This window comes from Lupinus angustifolius, chromosome LG15 (assembly GCF_001865875.1).
Source record: "Lupinus angustifolius cultivar Tanjil chromosome LG15, LupAngTanjil_v1.0, whole genome shotgun sequence".
Classification (NCBI taxonomy): domain Eukaryota; kingdom Viridiplantae; phylum Streptophyta; class Magnoliopsida; order Fabales; family Fabaceae; genus Lupinus; species Lupinus angustifolius.
In genome coordinates, this window is record NC_032023.1 from 445,294 (window position 1) to 464,725 (window position 19,432).

The window sequence follows — 19,432 nt, forward strand, 5'->3', positions numbered from 1 at the left end:
ATCTGGATAATAAAGTACCTTAACCCACAATTCTAAATATGCATATATATACAAGAGAATAAAGTATCTTATCATAGCAGGAGATAACTTATCTTCTCATCCGGTCAGTAAAAGTATGACACGTGGACTATTTTGTTTAGTTTTAGAAATATTTTTATAGAAAATGAAGAAATATGACACATATGACTCGAGGAGATAATTTATCTCCTTATATCATGATATACTTTATTTTCTACATACAATATTACTAAAGATATTCATAGTCATAATTGTGAAGTTATATTCTTAGTCATTGATGTTATATTTGTTAATCCTTAATTATGAAGTGTTGTTATGTTGATGGAGAGATATTTGATTTGCTTTATTGTCTTCCTTTAAATTATGGTTTTTGGTAAAAAAAAAATTATATTTAAGTGACAGAGTAAAGTTGTGTGCTTGTACTTTAATTATGTTTTATAATTGTTATTATTATTTTTATTCTTCTTTTGGTGGTCTAAAATAACACACATGATTATAAGAAGAAGTTGTTTTAAATTTTTTTATTAAATATTTTCTGAATATATGGGTACTCACAAATACGCTAGGTACCCAAAACCCATGGGCAGCAAACTCAACAGGTACCTACGCAGGTCTAGGGCAGGTGTGAGTTTCGGAAAGGGTGAATTAGAGTAATGTACTATCCATACTCATCCAGACCTATTACCATCCTTAGGTTTAAGATTGTATATAATTCAAGAGATTATTAAATGAGGTAAAGTTTTGATACAATTGGATTAAAATAATATTATTTATGAGTTTAAAAGAAAGGCACAATGAGGTAAAAGTGTTAGGATTAAATCAACTCTTGAAAATCATAATGATTAGACTTATATATTTGGCCTATATTTTGATTTCCTAAACATCATTTAATTTCATTAATTTCTAATTGAGAAGATGAATAACTCACACCCCCAATCACAAATTCCTCGTATCATTAACAACTAGGGTTTCAATCAACTTTTTCCTTTTATACTAGTAGAAAACCACACATCTAAGTTAATACAAAATCTTCCTTTAGAAACCAATAAGATATTTCCAATCTCACTAAGAGACATTGGACTCACTCACTTGGAGAGTTTCTTCTTCCAAATTGTTCTACCTCAAACTTGTTCAACGAACACAAATTTATCTCGACTTGAATTTCTTGCTTTTTCTTGTTTATTTCTTCAAAAAACTAAAAAAAATGAAAGATTGATTATAACACATAGACAATTGCATATATATTCAAAATTATACTCAATATTAAGGTAGATGAAGATGAAAACTCTAAGGTGGTTGATATTGTGAATCTACTACGAAAATGAGTAAGGATCATCTTCATTATTGGATAAAGAAATACTATTTTTATATTCAGTTTAAGGATAAAAATATCAATACAAGTATAAATAGAAAAATATAATTGTCATTTTATTTTATTATTTGCCTTATTTTGTATAGCAATTCTCTCTATTACCGGAGAGGAATCTAGCACCGATTTAATTTTAATCACAACCACGAATAAGACGTATTAGTCATCATCAATCTATCTTATCTCAAATCACTATCATATATAAAAAAGATGGCACTAATCCGTCCAATTTTGTCTATACTTAGAGAACCATAATTAGGTGTCGAGGTTAAGGGAACTCAACTTTGTTTCATGCGCATCTTTGGTACATATAGATGGGTCTCCAAGCTTTATCATTATATTATATTTTTGGATAGGTTTTTCTTTATACTCGTTTCTTTTTATCTTAAACTGAGTTTAGACTAACCACTCATTATGTGGCTAGCTGGCAGAATTTATTTCCGTTTAATTAACGATCTCGAGTTCGGGTTATAAATATATATTTTTTTTAGTATAACTAAGGATATCAATAAAAAATTAATCATTTTAGGGTGCATGTATGTTCCTCTCAATACGTGTCACTTCTTAAAATCATGGGATATATATATACAGGGAGAGAGAGTTAGTTAAGTGAGAATAGTTCTCATATAAAAATTATGAGAACAATAGATTTAGGTGTTACAAACAATCATAAATAGTTAGGATTAAAAGTTAGTTATTGATCACATGATAATTATGTGCATGTATCTTTTAATCTTAATCATTTAACCAACCGAAACAGGATGGAACTAAATGGGACCTTCCTACTATGATCCACATAGGCACGATGGATTCCTACGTTGGTGTCGCCAATGAAATGGATCATTCAACATTTTCTTTCACTAATATACTTTAAAATAACTGTCTTCAAATGGCTTTGCCGGTGCAAATCGAAACTATATGATTGCCTACATTAAGAGGAAAGAGACAAATCATATAGAATTGAATAATTTTTATGGGTATTGCTATTTCCATATTACATGTTATAAAACAGTGTTACGTAAGTTGATATTAAGCTTAAAATTCAATAACAATATTAATGTATATCACGTGGAGGAAGATTAAATGTTTAGTAATTATCAAGGGTGACAAAATGTTATTATTGTGATTTTAGTTATAATCTATACTATTCCTAATAATGATGTAATAATTAAGTACCATAGATATTATGGAAAATGTAACTTCTCTCCTTGCTCATGTTTGAAGGTTCATGTAGGATGAGTATTGCTGGAGAAGTAAACTTTTTATATTTATATTTTTTCATCTCACTCTCTTTGCTTAATCTAATTCATGATCATGTTGATGCTTATAGCTTCACTTTTAACATTAATTTTAGTACAAAGCATCTTATTATGCTCCTATTTTTTTAACTATCACAACTATCATATTTTATCTTAATTTATTGAATTTGTTAGTCTTAAATATTTAATTTTGGAAGAAGTTACAATTCAAGCATCCTTTACAACATGTCTCTATTGCATACATATTTTGAGCTGCATGAGAATAAAGGACATTTGATGAAAATATTACTTTTTTTTTACTCCTCTTCTTTAAAACATAATAAATATTTGTCTCAAACCATATCTCAAATTCTTTCCAATCGCGTATTAATAAAAACAGATTGTGTCAAATAAAAAAATTTAAAATTCATTATCTTTTTCTACTTTTGCTTCATTATTATTAATACGGGATAATATTTAAGACATAGTTTAAGACAATAGTTCTTTCCTCATCCCTATCACACCCTCTCTTATTCTTTAGTTTTACATGTGTATGAATCTTTTGGTGGGTGTGTTATTTTCCTTCACCTACGTCATTCTAATACCGGTCTAGTTCTAACTTTTCAAGCAGATAAATTATTGAAAACACATAAAATAAGTATTATTCATATATGGAATCCTACTAAGTCACATGCATTGAGTAGCTTAATTAGTCATCTTGGCCCGCAAGCTATTTTGGATTTCTTTTCTTAAAAATGATTTGTTTCTAAATCACTTTTTATTCTATCAGAAGCTGAAGGTGGATAGTTTAATTGAGAGATGTTGTTGAATGTTTATAGAATAAAAACAAAGCTTTTGCTATGCACTAATTAATATGTGTGATTCAAACTTGTTCTAATTCAATAATAGATTTCACTATCATGTTTTGAAGGTGACTAGAATATAAGTAAAATTTTCAAATTCTAAACATATATTCTGAATTTTAAGGTAATTATTATAAAAATGTTCAATTATTAAAAAAATGATTATCTTACTTCCAATGTTTAGGTGTGAAAAGGTGTAGAGAAGAGAATAAGAAGGAAATTAAAGAAAATTAACAGATGATTGATAGTGTAAAGAGAAGGGAAGAAAAATATAATAAAAAAAGGAACTATAAGTTGTAAAATGTGATTTAAGAAAATAATGATGTAATAAAATAAGTACAATAAGTCAATAACTCAAAACATGAGTTTTATGGGGTTGAGAAATCCCACATGGATGAGTAATTGATAATTTGAAAGCCTTATACGTAGTTAAACTAATAGAATGTTAGTCTTAAAATTTTGGGTTAATTAAGTTGTAGTGTCAAATTCATCTATTGTGATTCTTTGTTATTTTTCGAGCCATGTTTTCGTAGTTCTCCCAATTCCCCCAAATCCCAACAACTCGTATAAGTGTTGATGGTTTAGTTGGGCCGAACATTGATGTGCATAAGATAGTTCTTGGAACTATATATGAGCCCCTTCTATCGAAAAGCTATATGGAGGTTAGACAACATGTTTCGTTAGAGATGATTGCATTTTCCTTTTGAGGGAGAGTAACTTGGGTTAAGAATTAAAATTCTATATTGGTGTGTTAGGATTAATTTAGGCCTTATTAGTAAATGATAGAGCCGAAGACCTAATTTATAAGGTTTTAGATTAATATATAAGATATCAACTATTCTACCTCTTGTAAATTTTTTTCTCAAGCTTGGCCCATTATATATGAAATTCTTCATTCAATTGTTACTTCCTCACTGTACCATAATGACATAACAACAAGGGCCTTGAAGCCCACGAAGTATTCAAATCGTAACACATGTTTTTTTCTTTATAATTAGCATTTATAGTTACTATAAAATACACGAATTTTTGTAAAATAAATTACAGACTAATAGTTTAAGAATCGTGCCTCAAATCGGTAATTTTTTAGTCTATGAAACTAGTTTAGTCGTATATTCTAAATTTAGTCACTAATTAATATCCTGAAAAAGGTTAGTTTAATCACTAATAACATGTTTGTATTTATATTATACACAATATGTTTATATTTATATCATAACATCATTCAATAAAATGTTGATAATTCATTTTAAAGATGCTACTTCATCTTTAATAATGTTGCATGACTCTTTGTTGTCCATCACATGTTGCCCATAACATATACAATATAAATTGCATTATTTCGTAAAAATAATGTATAGAGAATAATGCATATATATATATATATATATAATCATTTTATTAAAGAAAAAAAAAACAATGGCTAAAATAAACCACGTCGTTAAAGGCTGTAAAGTAAAATGCCAGAGTGATGCCATTAGCTTTATTCTTTCTTCAAGGAATCCTCTTAAAGCATCACCAATATTTTTAACTTCAAAATTTATAGTCAAATAAGAACCTCCATTATAAGGTTACTATTGAGAAATATGGAAGAACATTTTTATTTTGGGGATTATATAAACCAAATAAGAGTGAGTTGTTATTTGGAGACTATTGTGAATTTTGCTTTGAGGTGATATTGTTATGAAATATAAATAAATATAAGCTTTATGACCCATGTAAGGTCAAATTTTGTGTTCCACATGCTATTATATATAACAACCTTTAAGTAGCAAGATCTACATCATGTTGACAATCCTTTTTAGGTAATAATGTGCAAAATCTCTATAAGGAAATATTTTGAGAAATCTGGAAAATGTTCTTTTTACAATTGAGTTATGCATCTAATATACACTGGCATCAAAGTTTTCATTTTTTATGGGGTATTTCAACATATATTGTTTTGAGATTAATGGATAATTTAAAATCCTACTCAAAGTGATGCTAAAAGAGGAGAAGGGTAGTAATGAAGATGTAATGGTGTAAGGTCTCACTGAATATTTAGATATATTATAAGATAAAAAAACTCGATTATTGATAACAACACTTATTGGGAGAGGCTTTCACATGCCACAAAATGAATTAGTCTTTATCCATAAAATGAAAGAATAACCTTAATTATACCAAAGAAAAAATTAGAAGGTGTATAAGAATTCCCCAACTAATAGTGAAAGATATCTCAATATTATATACCAAATACCAAAATATTAATAAAGTGACATCACAAAAGAGAAAAATAAATTTTAATAATAGTTGTACTTTTCTATTTATGCTAAGAGAGAAGAATATAGACTACACTTTCGTTCCTTTTAAGTGGTTTCACCTATTTATATTAGGTGGAGTAGCTAACATTCAAAGGAGAGGTATCATTACTATAGACAACATGACTTTGTCCTTTCAACAACCTTAGATTGACAGCGCTATAAATTTTGATTACCTTTCTTGTGTGGACAACGTAAACATGTCAGTGTCCTTACCTTTGTTGTAAAGGAACGTGTTTCAGCCTAGCAAGTGTTAACATATCATATCTTATCACTATGTCCTTTCATTTAGCTAGGTCGGTCATGCCGATATAAGAGATGAACATAAAGGTGACTTATTGACTATTAAGACATAATTAACAATCGTATAGACTAGATCTTATATGTTCAATCGTTGGCTTATGATGCGTCATACAATCTTACTCACTAAACATATTTAATACATTAACATATATTCTATTTTGCTAATATATATATATAGTTAATTATTTTAAGAATAGTATATTTTCAGTCTACTTTTGCTCACATGTATTCCCTGTTGTAGAACATGGCTGATGGCACATAAAAGTAAAATGCTTCCTCTATTGTCACAAAAATAAAATAAAATAAAATATATGTATCAAACATGTTGTCTACATTAATAACATCAAACGTGTATGTCAGTAATCGATAAAGGAATCAAATGACACCACATGGCACATGCTCGCTGCGTAATTTCCAATAAATTCCAAAACTTGTATTTATTCAAAAGTACTTTAATTACATTAATTTGAAGTGAAGCTCCCTTGGTCATGCAAGGAATAAAAAATACCAGCAGAACAATAAGACCATAATTGACCAATATATCAACATAAACTTTTTAGCTATGTGAAACATACGAGTTTAGTATAAATGGAAATAGACAAAAAGATAAGCTTAACAAGATATGAATAAATCTTAAATCAATCATATAATACAATGAGAAAATTGAGAAAAATAGATTTAAACAGGTTAAATTAATTAGTAAAGTATTTTAGATGACATATGTGAATATAAATATTTTACTTATGCTTAACAAAAAAATTTATTGCACAACTATAAAACTTATAATGTTATAATAAATGTTAGATGGTAAAATTTAACACAATATTAATAAACTCGATGTAATATATATTTGAGAATGTTGAGTTGTATGAGTGGATCACATACTAGACCAGGTTGGATTAGGAATTGATATATTAAGGAGAAAATTGTGATAACTCTTATTATAGAAATGATGATAGAATCGCGTCTTATATAGTAAGGTATATGTGGGGAGATCATTAAAAACTTCAATAAGGAGAGTATATCAAATAAAATGTAGTCTAATTTCTAGAAATGAAGAGAGGACCGAGAAAAACCAGAGACAAACAAAAATAATAGTAAAAAATTTAAAGATCAAATACTTTATTAATAGATATGATAATAAAATATTATGACATCATTCAATGCAAGTAGCCGACCTCACGTAAGGGGCGGTAGTTCTTGCTTCCAAAGAAACAAAAGGAAACCTAAGTAAATTCAAACATGAATGCATGCAAATTACCTATATGCAACCTAAAATATAGTAAACCTAAATCATGTAACAAAAGATAACAAAGTAAATTGATGACTCAAATAGCTTCCCAATCAATCTCCACCGAAGGGTACTTCCCCAAATCCAATCCAAATGTATTACTCTCATTAGAATCAGAGAAATCCAAGAAAGTAATATCAGATTCAGGTGAAGAAGCTGAACCAATACATGATGATGATGATTCTTCAGACATAGGTGATAACATTTGATTAATATCAACCTTATAATCTTCTAACTTAGGTTTTGTATCCACATCATTAGAACATGGCTTCTCTATATTCCCTTGTTGCATTCTTTTAGTGTCCAAGTTTTCACAAATAGCTTGGAGCTTTGCATCAACTGAAGAAGGAAGAGGCTTAAACTTTCCAAATTCACCATAAACATGAGCACCATTGTGATGTAAATGAGGGAAATTAAGCTTAGCAATGTCACCCCTTAACTTAAAAGCTGCAGTATCATAAGCTAAAGCAGCTTCTTCAGCAGTATCAAATGTTCCAAGCCAAAGACGAGTTCTATTTTTTGGAAGTCTTATTTCAGCTACCCATTTTCCCCAATGTCTTTGTCTCACTCCACGATATAGCTTTGTTGGTTTTGCATTAGGAGTACCTATGTGCTTCATAGGAACATTTTTTGGGCTAAGAAAACTTACGGAATGTTGATTTGTATGTTGCAATTGCATTAGCCTATGTTGTTGATTTTGTTGTTGTTGAATATGGATTTGAGATTGAATTTGAAGAAGTTGTGATGGTGTGAGTTGATTTAGCTTGATGGAACTTGTGTTTGGATATAAATTGGAAAAATGTGATGAAGGGTTTGGGGTAGAATTTGAAATAGAGAAGGAAGAGTTATATGAATATGATTCACTTTTCACATAAGTTTCAAGTGTTTTCATTAACTCTTCACTACATGGCTCTAAGAAATCTTGGGTCATGTTGCTATTATTATTGTAAGCCATCTATGATTTACAACACAATAAAAAGAAGAGAAAAAAGTTTGGACTAGAGAAAAGAAATTCAAGAGAAAGGAACTAGTTACACTATACTTGTATGTGAAGATAAGAATCTCTTAATGATCAATTGCAAAACTATAAGAATTTCTCACAATGTTATTTTTTTTTGTGGCCTCACTTTGTTTGTAGCTAGAATCTTGCAATTTCACAATGACCCTTTTGCTTGATTTATATACTCTTATTGTTGACCATTGGTTTAGGTGTGAACAAACCACAAATTTTAATTTTTTTTTGTTCCTTGCTCTCTAATCACGTTCTTTTGTTCTTTAATTAATCACTTTGCCTCGTCAACTTCAATGATACCTTTATTCGATGAAGGCTAACCTATGAAATAGTGACATGTATACTATGCCCTCACATGATACCACATAACACCTCCACCTGATACTAGGTTAAAACTTAGCTAAAAGTCTAAAACTTATTGTATATATTTGCTCTCGAAATGTCAACTTTTGATATTTAATGGTTTTTTTGTCCTCCATGTTCTCATGGGACATGACGCTCCCATCTTCACAAACAAAGGAATATTGACATCAAGTCTTATTTTAAGGAAAATTAATTCTCCTTCAATCTTCATATTTCATAAGAAAAAATAAGATATATTCTCTCGGGTTCGAGTTTTTGTGAATGAAAAAAATATATGCTAGTAGAGTTAGCCTCAAATATATGTGGATGTTCCTAGCTCGGACATGATTGTCTCGAGTGCGAGGATGCCTGTAGGAAACAAAAAAAACGACATTTATTGGTAGGAACAACCCTGAATCCCGAAATGAATTAATTACTTACAAAAAAAAAATGGAAAAATAGAGTTGTTAGTACCAAAAAATACTCTTTTTGTAATTAAATTATAATTATTAACAATAGAATACTAGTAATTAATAATTTCCTATCAAACAATTAGACAAAAACTTATTTGTTTTTTTATAAGCCAAATATCATTAGTATTTTCTAAAATAATAATTAAATAGCTAATCATTTCCAAATATACTTAAATAACAAAAGTTGTGTACCTGATTGATATATTTGAAAGTGATTGATCATAAACTTGAATTTAATTATACGTAGTACTTAAAAGTTTAAAAAATATTTCAAAACAAATGTGGCCCAAAGGTCTAGGTTCATGCACTGACGATATTTCTTAAAAAAAAGGAAATACAATAAATAAATTATAGCTTTTGTATTAAATTATATTTTATAATAATTTTCCATTTAAATTTAATATTTATGTATGTGACAAAATTTATACTATCAGTTTATTATAGATCAATGACATTCTTCACAAAAATTCCTACACGTTCCTTTGGGTTTGGCCTTCACTAACTTCAGTGGATTTAAGCTACTAGAGGAAAATTAGACCTTTTTTTTTTCCACCAAGTTGTTTGATTTTGATTAAATGGTTCGGATTTGCTATAATTATTAAAGTTGCAATATTTTGAAATCATTTGATCCATATTTCTTCCTTTTAAGTTTCATATTTCTTTTATCTCTATCCTCCTTTATCAACTCTCATGGTATCACTAATCACATATACTTCACCCTTATTTACACAACCTACATCCAAAAAAACTGGTTTAGAAAAATATTTTCCTATATGATATTAGGTACCCATTTTTATGATAGAAGAGAAGATCCATTAAACAATATCTTTAGAGTATTGATTCAGAAATTAAAATATAAAATATTTTATTAGAAAAATCGATGTTTTACCTACTCTATTTATCTTTGAGTTTAATGGTATAATTTGATATTGCAATGTTTTTAAATTGTGACTATATTAGTTAAGATTTATGTACATAATTTTCACCTAAAAGTCAAGAGTCATTTAATCCCAATCCTGATTTACCATTTTATTATTACTTAACCAAATCATTTAAGAAGTCGTACAATAAAATTATTCAATAGCTCAAATATTCTATAATATTATATATATATATATATATATATATATATATAAATTATTTAATTTTTTATTATAAGTATGCAGGTATCATGATATTGGTTCTCACCCATAAGCTATTTTTATGGGTACCCTTGTGGGTATTTTGGAGAGTACCCATGGAGCGGGTATTTTTGCCATCCCTAAGCTTAACTTGGACCTCATCCTCCTCAACAACCAGCTCTACTTCACTAGTAACCCTAGCATGTAGGCGAGTCTAGGACTAGTCCTAGTCTGGGTACACCAGTCGGACTTGCACCAAATATATATATATAAATTATTTAATAGTTCAAGGTCAAGATGCGGTGTCAAGTTCACTTATATACTCTTTTCACTTAATTCATAGAAGAATGTTATAATTTATAGATGAAAATCTCCGAACTGGAATCGAATTATTTATTTTTAGCATTTGTGTGAGCGATGGTGGTGATGTGACAGTAAAAAGAGACACAGCATCGATAATTGCGGCGCCACAATGAAGACGAATCACAAGTCCCAATAACAAAAATAATTTCAGAAAGAGTGTAAGTTACCTTTTCATCTTATTCATTGGGGTTACCAAAAGTTCTATATGGATTCATCACGCATTTTAATAAACCTCATTCTTACGTTATGTTAACTGTATTCAAATCAAAAGAATAAAAAAAAATGGTGTAAGCTAAAGTTTTTTGATTAAAGGCAAAATTTCATTAAGGAAACCACAAAATTACATCAACCACATGAAACTAGGTTTGTCATGTATTATCAAGATATTTTTTCATCTTATTTATAAAAACTAATTTCTTTCGAATATATAATTGTCTCTTTTAACCTATGTTGTTTTTAGAAATCGAACTGTTAACATTTTAGCAAGATTATATAAGTTTGTTTATTACCTAGTTATTACTTGATCTGTGAATAAAGGTAAAGATGGAAGATTATAAATGCTTAGTTAGTCTTCTAATGACATATAATAAACCACCTAATTAACTCGATCACTTTCATTCACAAGGTGTTACAACCCTTTATCTTGTGTAAAGTATGTTATGACTTATTAATGAATTGAAGATAAAATATGTGTAATAGAAAATTTAAATATTGTATTTTTCAATGTACATTTTTAATTTATGTTTTCATTCTTTAACAATTAACTGGAAAAGGCATATTAACTTGACCCATGAACTAAAACAAAGTGTTGACTAAAAAATGTAAGAGATTAGTCTTAATGACTTTGACACAAGAACTGGAATCTCAATCTCTTTTGAAACTTAATTAGAGGAACATGTATATCACTCTTCTTATATTAGTTTTTTATGAATTTTTTTTACCCCTATCATTTGTTTGGAAAATATTTATTATTTCACTATTATGTGTCAAAATGTCAATTTTTATGTCATTATTACACAGATTTATACATATCACTCTTTTTATGATTTATCATTTATATTATTATCTTTATAAAGATGAATGACTATTTTCTCATTCCACTATTATGTGTCAAAATCTCAATCATTTGTTTGGAAAATATTTATCATTCCATTAGTGATAGATCATAGGGTGAAGCAGAAACTATTTTCTCAATAACAATTATAGAGTATTATTTAATTAGTTTACATATACAATAACTTGATATATTTTAATCAACCGAATGCAAATATTATTCGTCTATTTTTAGGATATAAAGTTAATCTTGTTTGCCCACTTTAACTTATTTGTGTTGAGTACTGAATTATGGCTATTAATTTCAAATGTATATTAAAGTTTGAAGAATGAACATTCGTTAAATGACAATGATAGAAGGGAAAAAAATATGGGTATAAAAACGTTGAAAAGTGTAGTATAAGTTGCTTAAGATGCAAGCTAGGGTAGCTTTCATTACGTGTTTACATGTCATTTCTTAACTGGATATCACTTGCAAGCAACTCAGCATTCTCTTTCTTTCCATCAAAACTTTTCTTTCTTAAACTAATTCTTAAATTATATCTTACACTAATAATGATAAAAATATATATATAAAATCTTAATTAATATAACATGTTTTTATTGATAAATGACAAAAATTAAAGACATGCCTCTATTCTTTTTTTTTCTAGGCATCTGCCATTTTTAAATTGGACTTTTTGATATTATACCTATATATTAATAAAGGATGCTTTTTAGCCAGAGATTTTTACAATTTTTAATTGATCTTAACCTTTTCTTATTTCTTAAAATATTAAAATAAAAATATAATTGTAATCACATAGTTTTTAAATATTATAACTTTATTTGTTTTAATACGTTTTGTATGATAATATGTTTCTATTAATTTATATTTTGATTTTACATCTTATTATCTATCTAAAATTATTTGTATTATTATCACTCTTTTAGTATATATAATGTTTATTTATCAAAGTATAAATAGATTGAAGAACTAAATGAGAATGGACAATGTGGTGATGAAAACAATAATATATATAGTTCCAACATTTTTGTGTGAATACTTTACGTATAATTTCTTTACTTGTTGTTCGGTTTAGTATGATTAAGTTAAAGTATCAAATCTAATATATTCAATCCGAAAAAATATTTGCTGTTGCAGCTTGCTTCATTTCATTTTGTATTTTTTATAATTGCATAATTTCATTAATAAAAATATAAAGTAGATACACTCACACCCTTAATTAGACCCAACTGAGTTTTTACTTAAAAATGGATATCAATTGCAAGACTAATAGGTAGTTTAAACCTTTGCCTCATCTTATAGTTTATTTATTGATTGTAATATCTATATATTGTTGGTATAAAAAATTATACACCGTTAATATATTATTGATCATTCAATTGTATTATTTTTTTAAATTCATTGATAAATAAATATAAAAGGTAGCTGATATAATAAAAATGACATTCAGAGTAGAGCTTAGTATACAGGCTATGACCCAAGAGCCAAGCCATTTAGATAAGGCCCATGGAGGTTGATCCATTCAATTTGTGCTTTAATTGGGTTAGGGTTAGTTATTATAGGTTTAGAAAATTATATTAAGTATAAAGATTTGGGTGAGCTAGATTTTTATAGATTTTATTATTTTTTATACCATCAAAGATATTTCCTCATCTTTTTTGGTAATGAACTAATCTCTTTAAGGGTTCGTGACTGCCCATTCCAACAAGTGTTACTCATAAAAATCAAACTCTTGGCGTTTTGGTCATCCTATGGATCTAGCAGAGCCTTACAACATTTGATCAATACCTTGTTGATATTGATTTTAATATTTACCTATATTTTTTAAGGAGTATTTAAGATTTGTGATATTTTTTCAAGATTTTTAATAATATAAAACTACTCTTAATTTTCTAAATATTATTTATATTTATATGGGCCAAATCCTTAACATTGTGTGGATGAATGAGTTTGATTGAAATCGGGGCGAATGTAAAATGAGCTATCTCAACTGCTTAACTCTACCCAGGGGTAAAAACTAAGAGAGAAAAATGCACTGATTGTATATACATCTTTACACCGTGCATAAATATTACACTCAAAACCTAAATGACTTAAATGCATTTTTGGTCCATAACTTCACAATTTAGTGAAATGAGTCTCCCTAGATTGAATTTTACTACATCAAATCCCTTATGTCTTAAGTTTTGTGACTATAGTCCTTTAGTCCATTTTCATTCTAACATAGTGATTTGGTTGACAACTACACTTTGTTCATCCTTTTAAATGCATGCCAACCTCAACAAATTTGGACCACCTATATGTATTGGTGTTAATAGTTATGAGTGGGTATTTACTAACTTACTTCTCATCCTAGACATCAATTCTATGAATATCTAATAATTTAGATCTACTTACTAATTCAAATCATTGGATTTCCTTAGAATTGATGGTTAAAATGATGAGTAGGTTTAAAAAACTTACGAGTAAGTGGATCTCTCCCCAATAGTTATTTATATAAACAGAGATGTCCTTATTCCATGTGGTGTCTTGACTAATGATAATGATCTAAAAGTACTAATATTAAAGAATGTTTAAATTTTTTAGAGTAATTACTCATTTCAGTCCCTCGTGTTTTTCAATCTTACCAGTTTGGTCCCTCAAAAACTGAAAAACCCAAAATGATCCACAAAATTTCAAATGTTTGTCATATTAGTCATTTTTAGCATGTTTTAAAACACTTTTAGGGACTAATTCACTCAAAAAATGATTAATTTGACACACATTTGAAATTTTTGGGACAATTTTGGGTTTTTCAAATTTGAATGACCAAACTAGTAAGGTTGAAAAATATGAGAGACTAAAATGAGTAACTACTCAATTTTTTAATCATCATGACATGTTTTCATTGACCCCGAGATACTATATGAGATTGCAAATTAGTATTCTATCTATATTTCCCACACTTTTTAATTTGTCAACCTTGGAATCTAAGCTTTTTAATTTGTCTCCCACACTTTTTAATTTCCCACAAGCTTATTTTTTTCTATTTGGTCCACTCTAATAATAAGCTTTGCATATAATGGTAACAATGGACTCACAATCACGTGGGAGATTGGGGCCAGAAGGGGTGGTTCATCTCTCAAACCAAGAATTGTACAATTATTTCAACAACATGTATTATTCCAAATCATATCTCATACCAATAACCTTAAAGTAAAAATGAAAAAAAATAATAATTTTTTTTAATTAATATATCATATTTTTTATTAATGTGAAATAATATTTAAAATATGATTTGTATAGAGAAAATGAAAACCACACGGTCTCTTGCACACTAATATAAAACGGAGCCCAAATCCTCTATACCTCTACACCATTGAGTTAGTATAGAGACATGAAAAACTTTTGCTTATAATTTAATTCTACAAAACCACCTAGTACTGAAATTCATACAAGATAAACAAACGCACATCATATATACGAGTTGTTAAAAACATTTTCATGACATTTGTGCTAGTTTTGATGTGTTCAAAATTCATTTGCTGGCATGTGGGACTTTTTATTCCATATATAGCAATGATTCGTAACTAGTAACGTGGATGATTTAAGTGTTATATGTTAAAATATGTGGCCTTAAAACTAGACAGACAAAATGAAGGCAACAATTAGCAATGATGGCGCAGCAATACTGTATGATTCCCCTCCAACATAATATTGTGTTAGGATCTGTTTACGAGTTAGATTTTGAAGAGTAAAAAAAAAATAAAAGACTTGAAAGTCATAAAATATACTATTGAGATATTTTCAAACATTCTCTTTTCATTTCTTTCCCCCAAAATCAAACTCGTAAATATTCTGTTAAGCTCTACTTAAAGACTTTATAATTATTTCAAAACAATAATATTAAAAACCAAACTATAAATTTGTGTCGATATGAAGGCTATTGATCTCAATTTAACACCATGTGCTGCCTCATATAACATTGCTAATGTAATGTTACGTAATTATTATAAAATATTAGTTAAGGTTTTCTTTGATATTTCATTAATTGCATAAGCTAATAAAATATATTATTACATTACCGTATATTCGTATGACCAATATATCAAATACGCTTATAAATTAATGATCCATTATACATTAAAACAATGGATAATTTAATATTGTCAAGGTGGAATTATGCATGATCATGTTTTGAAGTATAAGCTCTTGAATTTTTCATATTATAACCCTAATTTATAGATACCCCAACTCCACTATTTTCTCCCCTCTCACAATAGTTTGGATGGTGGTGATAATAAGGAGGATGGTGGTGGTGGGAGTTATGGGTATGATTGAAGGTTTTGTATGGGAATTATGGGTGGAAGGTGGTTGTAATAGTGGTAGTCGGGTAAGGATAATAATATGAGGCGCAATGATGACTTATTTGTGGGCGAGTTTGGGTGGAGAAGCGATGAAAACACGACTTCAAAACCCTATTCTTATTAGGTTAGGAGAAATAATCTGATGGAAATTCGCTTCCATTAATTAATTTTTTTTAAATAACAAATTCTAAAAAGCATGACTCAATTTTTTTTAAGAGGACAACTTTTGGATTGGGAAAGTAAAACACACCACCAAAAGTGTACAAGAAACACAACACTCAAAATATGGTATAAGCATAGTTAGATGAGGAAGGTTGAATGAAATGAGGCTAACATTGAGATGATTTCGAAATGGAATAATCTCCAGACAATTCAATATTGAAATGTGAGATAATGAATAAATTTTTAATTTATTTAATTAAAAAAAGTGGGATCCTAAATTTTTTAGTGTCAAGTGTCAGAATTTGAGTCCAATAGTAAAGAAGATCTCATCATGATAATTTCTGACAAATCTAGGTTTGTGCAACAGTTTTTCGTGGTTCATATGTGGTCACAACATGGCTGACCCAAAAGGAGGGGCATCATATGGGATGGACTAGGGCCCAACTTTATTTTCTATTGCACAAATATTATTCCATGCCTAATTTTAATTTGATAGTAATTGTAATGATTGCAGTTAATTTTGATATAGGACATGGAAACATTATATTTTATATTGAATTTTTCAAGAAAGGTAAATTAGAGGTTCAAAAATGCTAAACAAATCACTAAAATAGAAAATGGGTGATTCAATACACAAGATTCTCACATAGTAAGTTCCAAAGATAATATTACATTTGCTTGCGTTTAGATATAGGTTTTATGCATCTATCATCCTTAAGATTCAAAGTAATGTAAAATTAATTATTAGATGAGTTTGTTACAATTGTGATAAAGATATTGTTTAAGGAATATAAAAAGAGAAATATATAAAGAAGAAAATTTGCCTATAAGACATTTCTTATTATTTGTCTAATTGTATGATGGATATTACCTTATAAAATTGTTTAATTCCATGCATAAAATGGAAATTGAAGACTTAAACAACAATCCATAAGGAGAAAGCCACAATTAAGTACACTAATTTTATATTGACAAAGCAAACTTCTAGCAACTAGTTACTAAAACTTAGTTCCACTTCAATCTATTCAACAACAAATACTTAACAATATAAATAGACCCATCTAATCAATACATAAAATTACACAAATAATAAAGCACAACTATCTAGTTCTTCTGAATCATTGATCAAATATCTGAATCTGATAAATAGTATTTGAGAAGTTGATAGCACACAGGCAAAGGTTCATCCTTCAAGAAACCCATAGCATTTGCATAATGAAGATAATTAAGGATACCATTTTTGTAATGAGTTAGAACTATGCTGGATCTGTTACGCCCAGGATCTGGAGTACTACACCAATGTAATGGGCTACTTACAAGCACGGTTTGGCAAAGATTATCATGGTGATCATTTTCAACTTCAATGTGGTATATTCCCTTATGATTTGTCTCTCCTTCAGTGTAGAATACTACCTTCTTATTTGTTCTGTCTATGCACCTAATTCCAACCCTAGCACCTTATTATGGTACGTAACATATGCATGCAACAAGAAAAACATTAATGTCAATATGATAAATGTAAGAGAAAATTGGCAAATTAACCACACAAGTTGTTTACTATTTGACATATGGATGGTCAATGATTAACTATAAATAGTGTTTATGTTGGACCTAACTACGACCAAGGAGTATCTGGTCATCAAGGAGTTTTATTGTTATCCGAGCATGAGAAGAGTGTAGAACCACAAATCAGATATCACATCTTGAACCAAAACTTTAAGACATTAGTTTTATAAGCTTTTCTTACTTATAAATTCTTTCACTCCTCTCCTTATATCGAATGTGTAATGTCACACCTGAATAAATACTAACGGTTTAAATGCACCTCTCCACCTTTGAATTAACTTTTGGGTAAGTTATATCAGGTACTAGTAGTATATTATTCTTAAAGTGGTATTATCAAACACAAAACAGAACTTATCAGATGAAAAATGTTAAGTATAGTATTTATGTACATGTCATATTTTTTGAGGTTTTGAGCTAACTTTTACGATGAGTTAGGATCTCATAAAATTCACTAAACTAGAAACTCTTAATTAGGCATGGTATAATCAACATCATACTGCAAAGATAAGTGTAATAAGTAATAACTTAACTTAGTTCACTACTATTTTATACATGTAAAATAGTAAGCTAAGTGTTAATATTCAGTTAACAAATTTAGAACTATTTCATAACATTGTGTACCTTCAATATAAGTGGTGACATTGGTTTCGAATCCAGCACGACATGTGTCACAGTAAACACAACCTTTGACATGGTACTTTGCTGTAGTAACTGGGATAAGTGAAGGGATGATACAGAAGGAAAGGGCTATTAAGAACACAAACCTAGTTGCCATTACTATAGACTAAATGTAAAAGAATGAGTAATGAATTTAGTATGGTGGAGTTTAGTTTCTTATATTGTGAGGATTTTGATTTGTATCATTTTTAATGCATGCGTCTAATGTGCCATAAAAAGTGAATCTTGTCTCAAAGTTTCAACTTGGGTAGGTACCATTAATGCTACATGCACCTTCACCGTGGCTTCAGTTCATTATATTATGATTTAAGATTTGTTTTCGAGATTTGAGATTGAAGTTTGAAGCCATAAACTTTTTAAAAACAGTATTATAATGAAGTTGATGAGGGTTCTTAAAATTATACATTATGTTAATTAGTTCTACTATATATACATAAATACTTTTTAGATTTCTAAGAATGATATGCTAACAGCTATACTTGTTAAATCAGGCCATCCTAACCGGTTTGGGCTATTCCATATGGGGCTTGGGCTAAATGGGTAATGAAGTAAGTGGCATTCTTTTTCCCATTCTTCTGGGCTAGTTTTTTTTATACTATCAAGAATATTTTTTTACTTTATGAGTACGAAATTAATCTCTTTTAAAGTATATAATTGTTATTTCTAATAAGTGTCGCTCACAGGAATCGAACATTGACATTTTAAATCGCATAAATGTCAACAGTGTTATGCAGAGAAAAAACTATTGAAGAGTTCGAAGGATGACCCATTTGATACTTAATGAAGATAATATACATCAAGCCAAAAAGCAAAACCGAGGAGGAAAATATACATAGGTGAAATTATTTTTGATTTAATTTTCATGTACTTTTAATTATACATTGACATTAAAATTTACTTTCACAACGACTACCTCAAATCAAACAG

General features: G+C 28.7%; 2 protein-coding genes across 2 annotated transcripts; both read right to left on the bottom strand.

The window, feature by feature from the left end:
- On the bottom strand, positions 7,235–8,357 carry LOC109327429 (ethylene-responsive transcription factor ERF060-like). Its single transcript, XM_019560572.1, has one exon. The coding sequence runs from the start codon at positions 8,335–8,337 to the stop codon at positions 7,420–7,422; it is 918 nt and encodes a 305-aa protein (XP_019416117.1). The 5' UTR covers positions 8,338–8,357; the 3' UTR covers positions 7,235–7,419.
- On the bottom strand, positions 17,339–18,661 carry LOC109327924 (protein DOWNSTREAM OF FLC). Its single transcript, XM_019561101.1, has 2 exons — positions 18,449–18,661; positions 17,339–17,718 (listed from the first exon to the last, which is right to left on the bottom strand). The coding sequence occupies exons 1-2, from the start codon at positions 18,600–18,602 to the stop codon at positions 17,387–17,389; spliced, it is 486 nt and encodes a 161-aa protein (XP_019416646.1). The 5' UTR covers positions 18,603–18,661; the 3' UTR covers positions 17,339–17,386.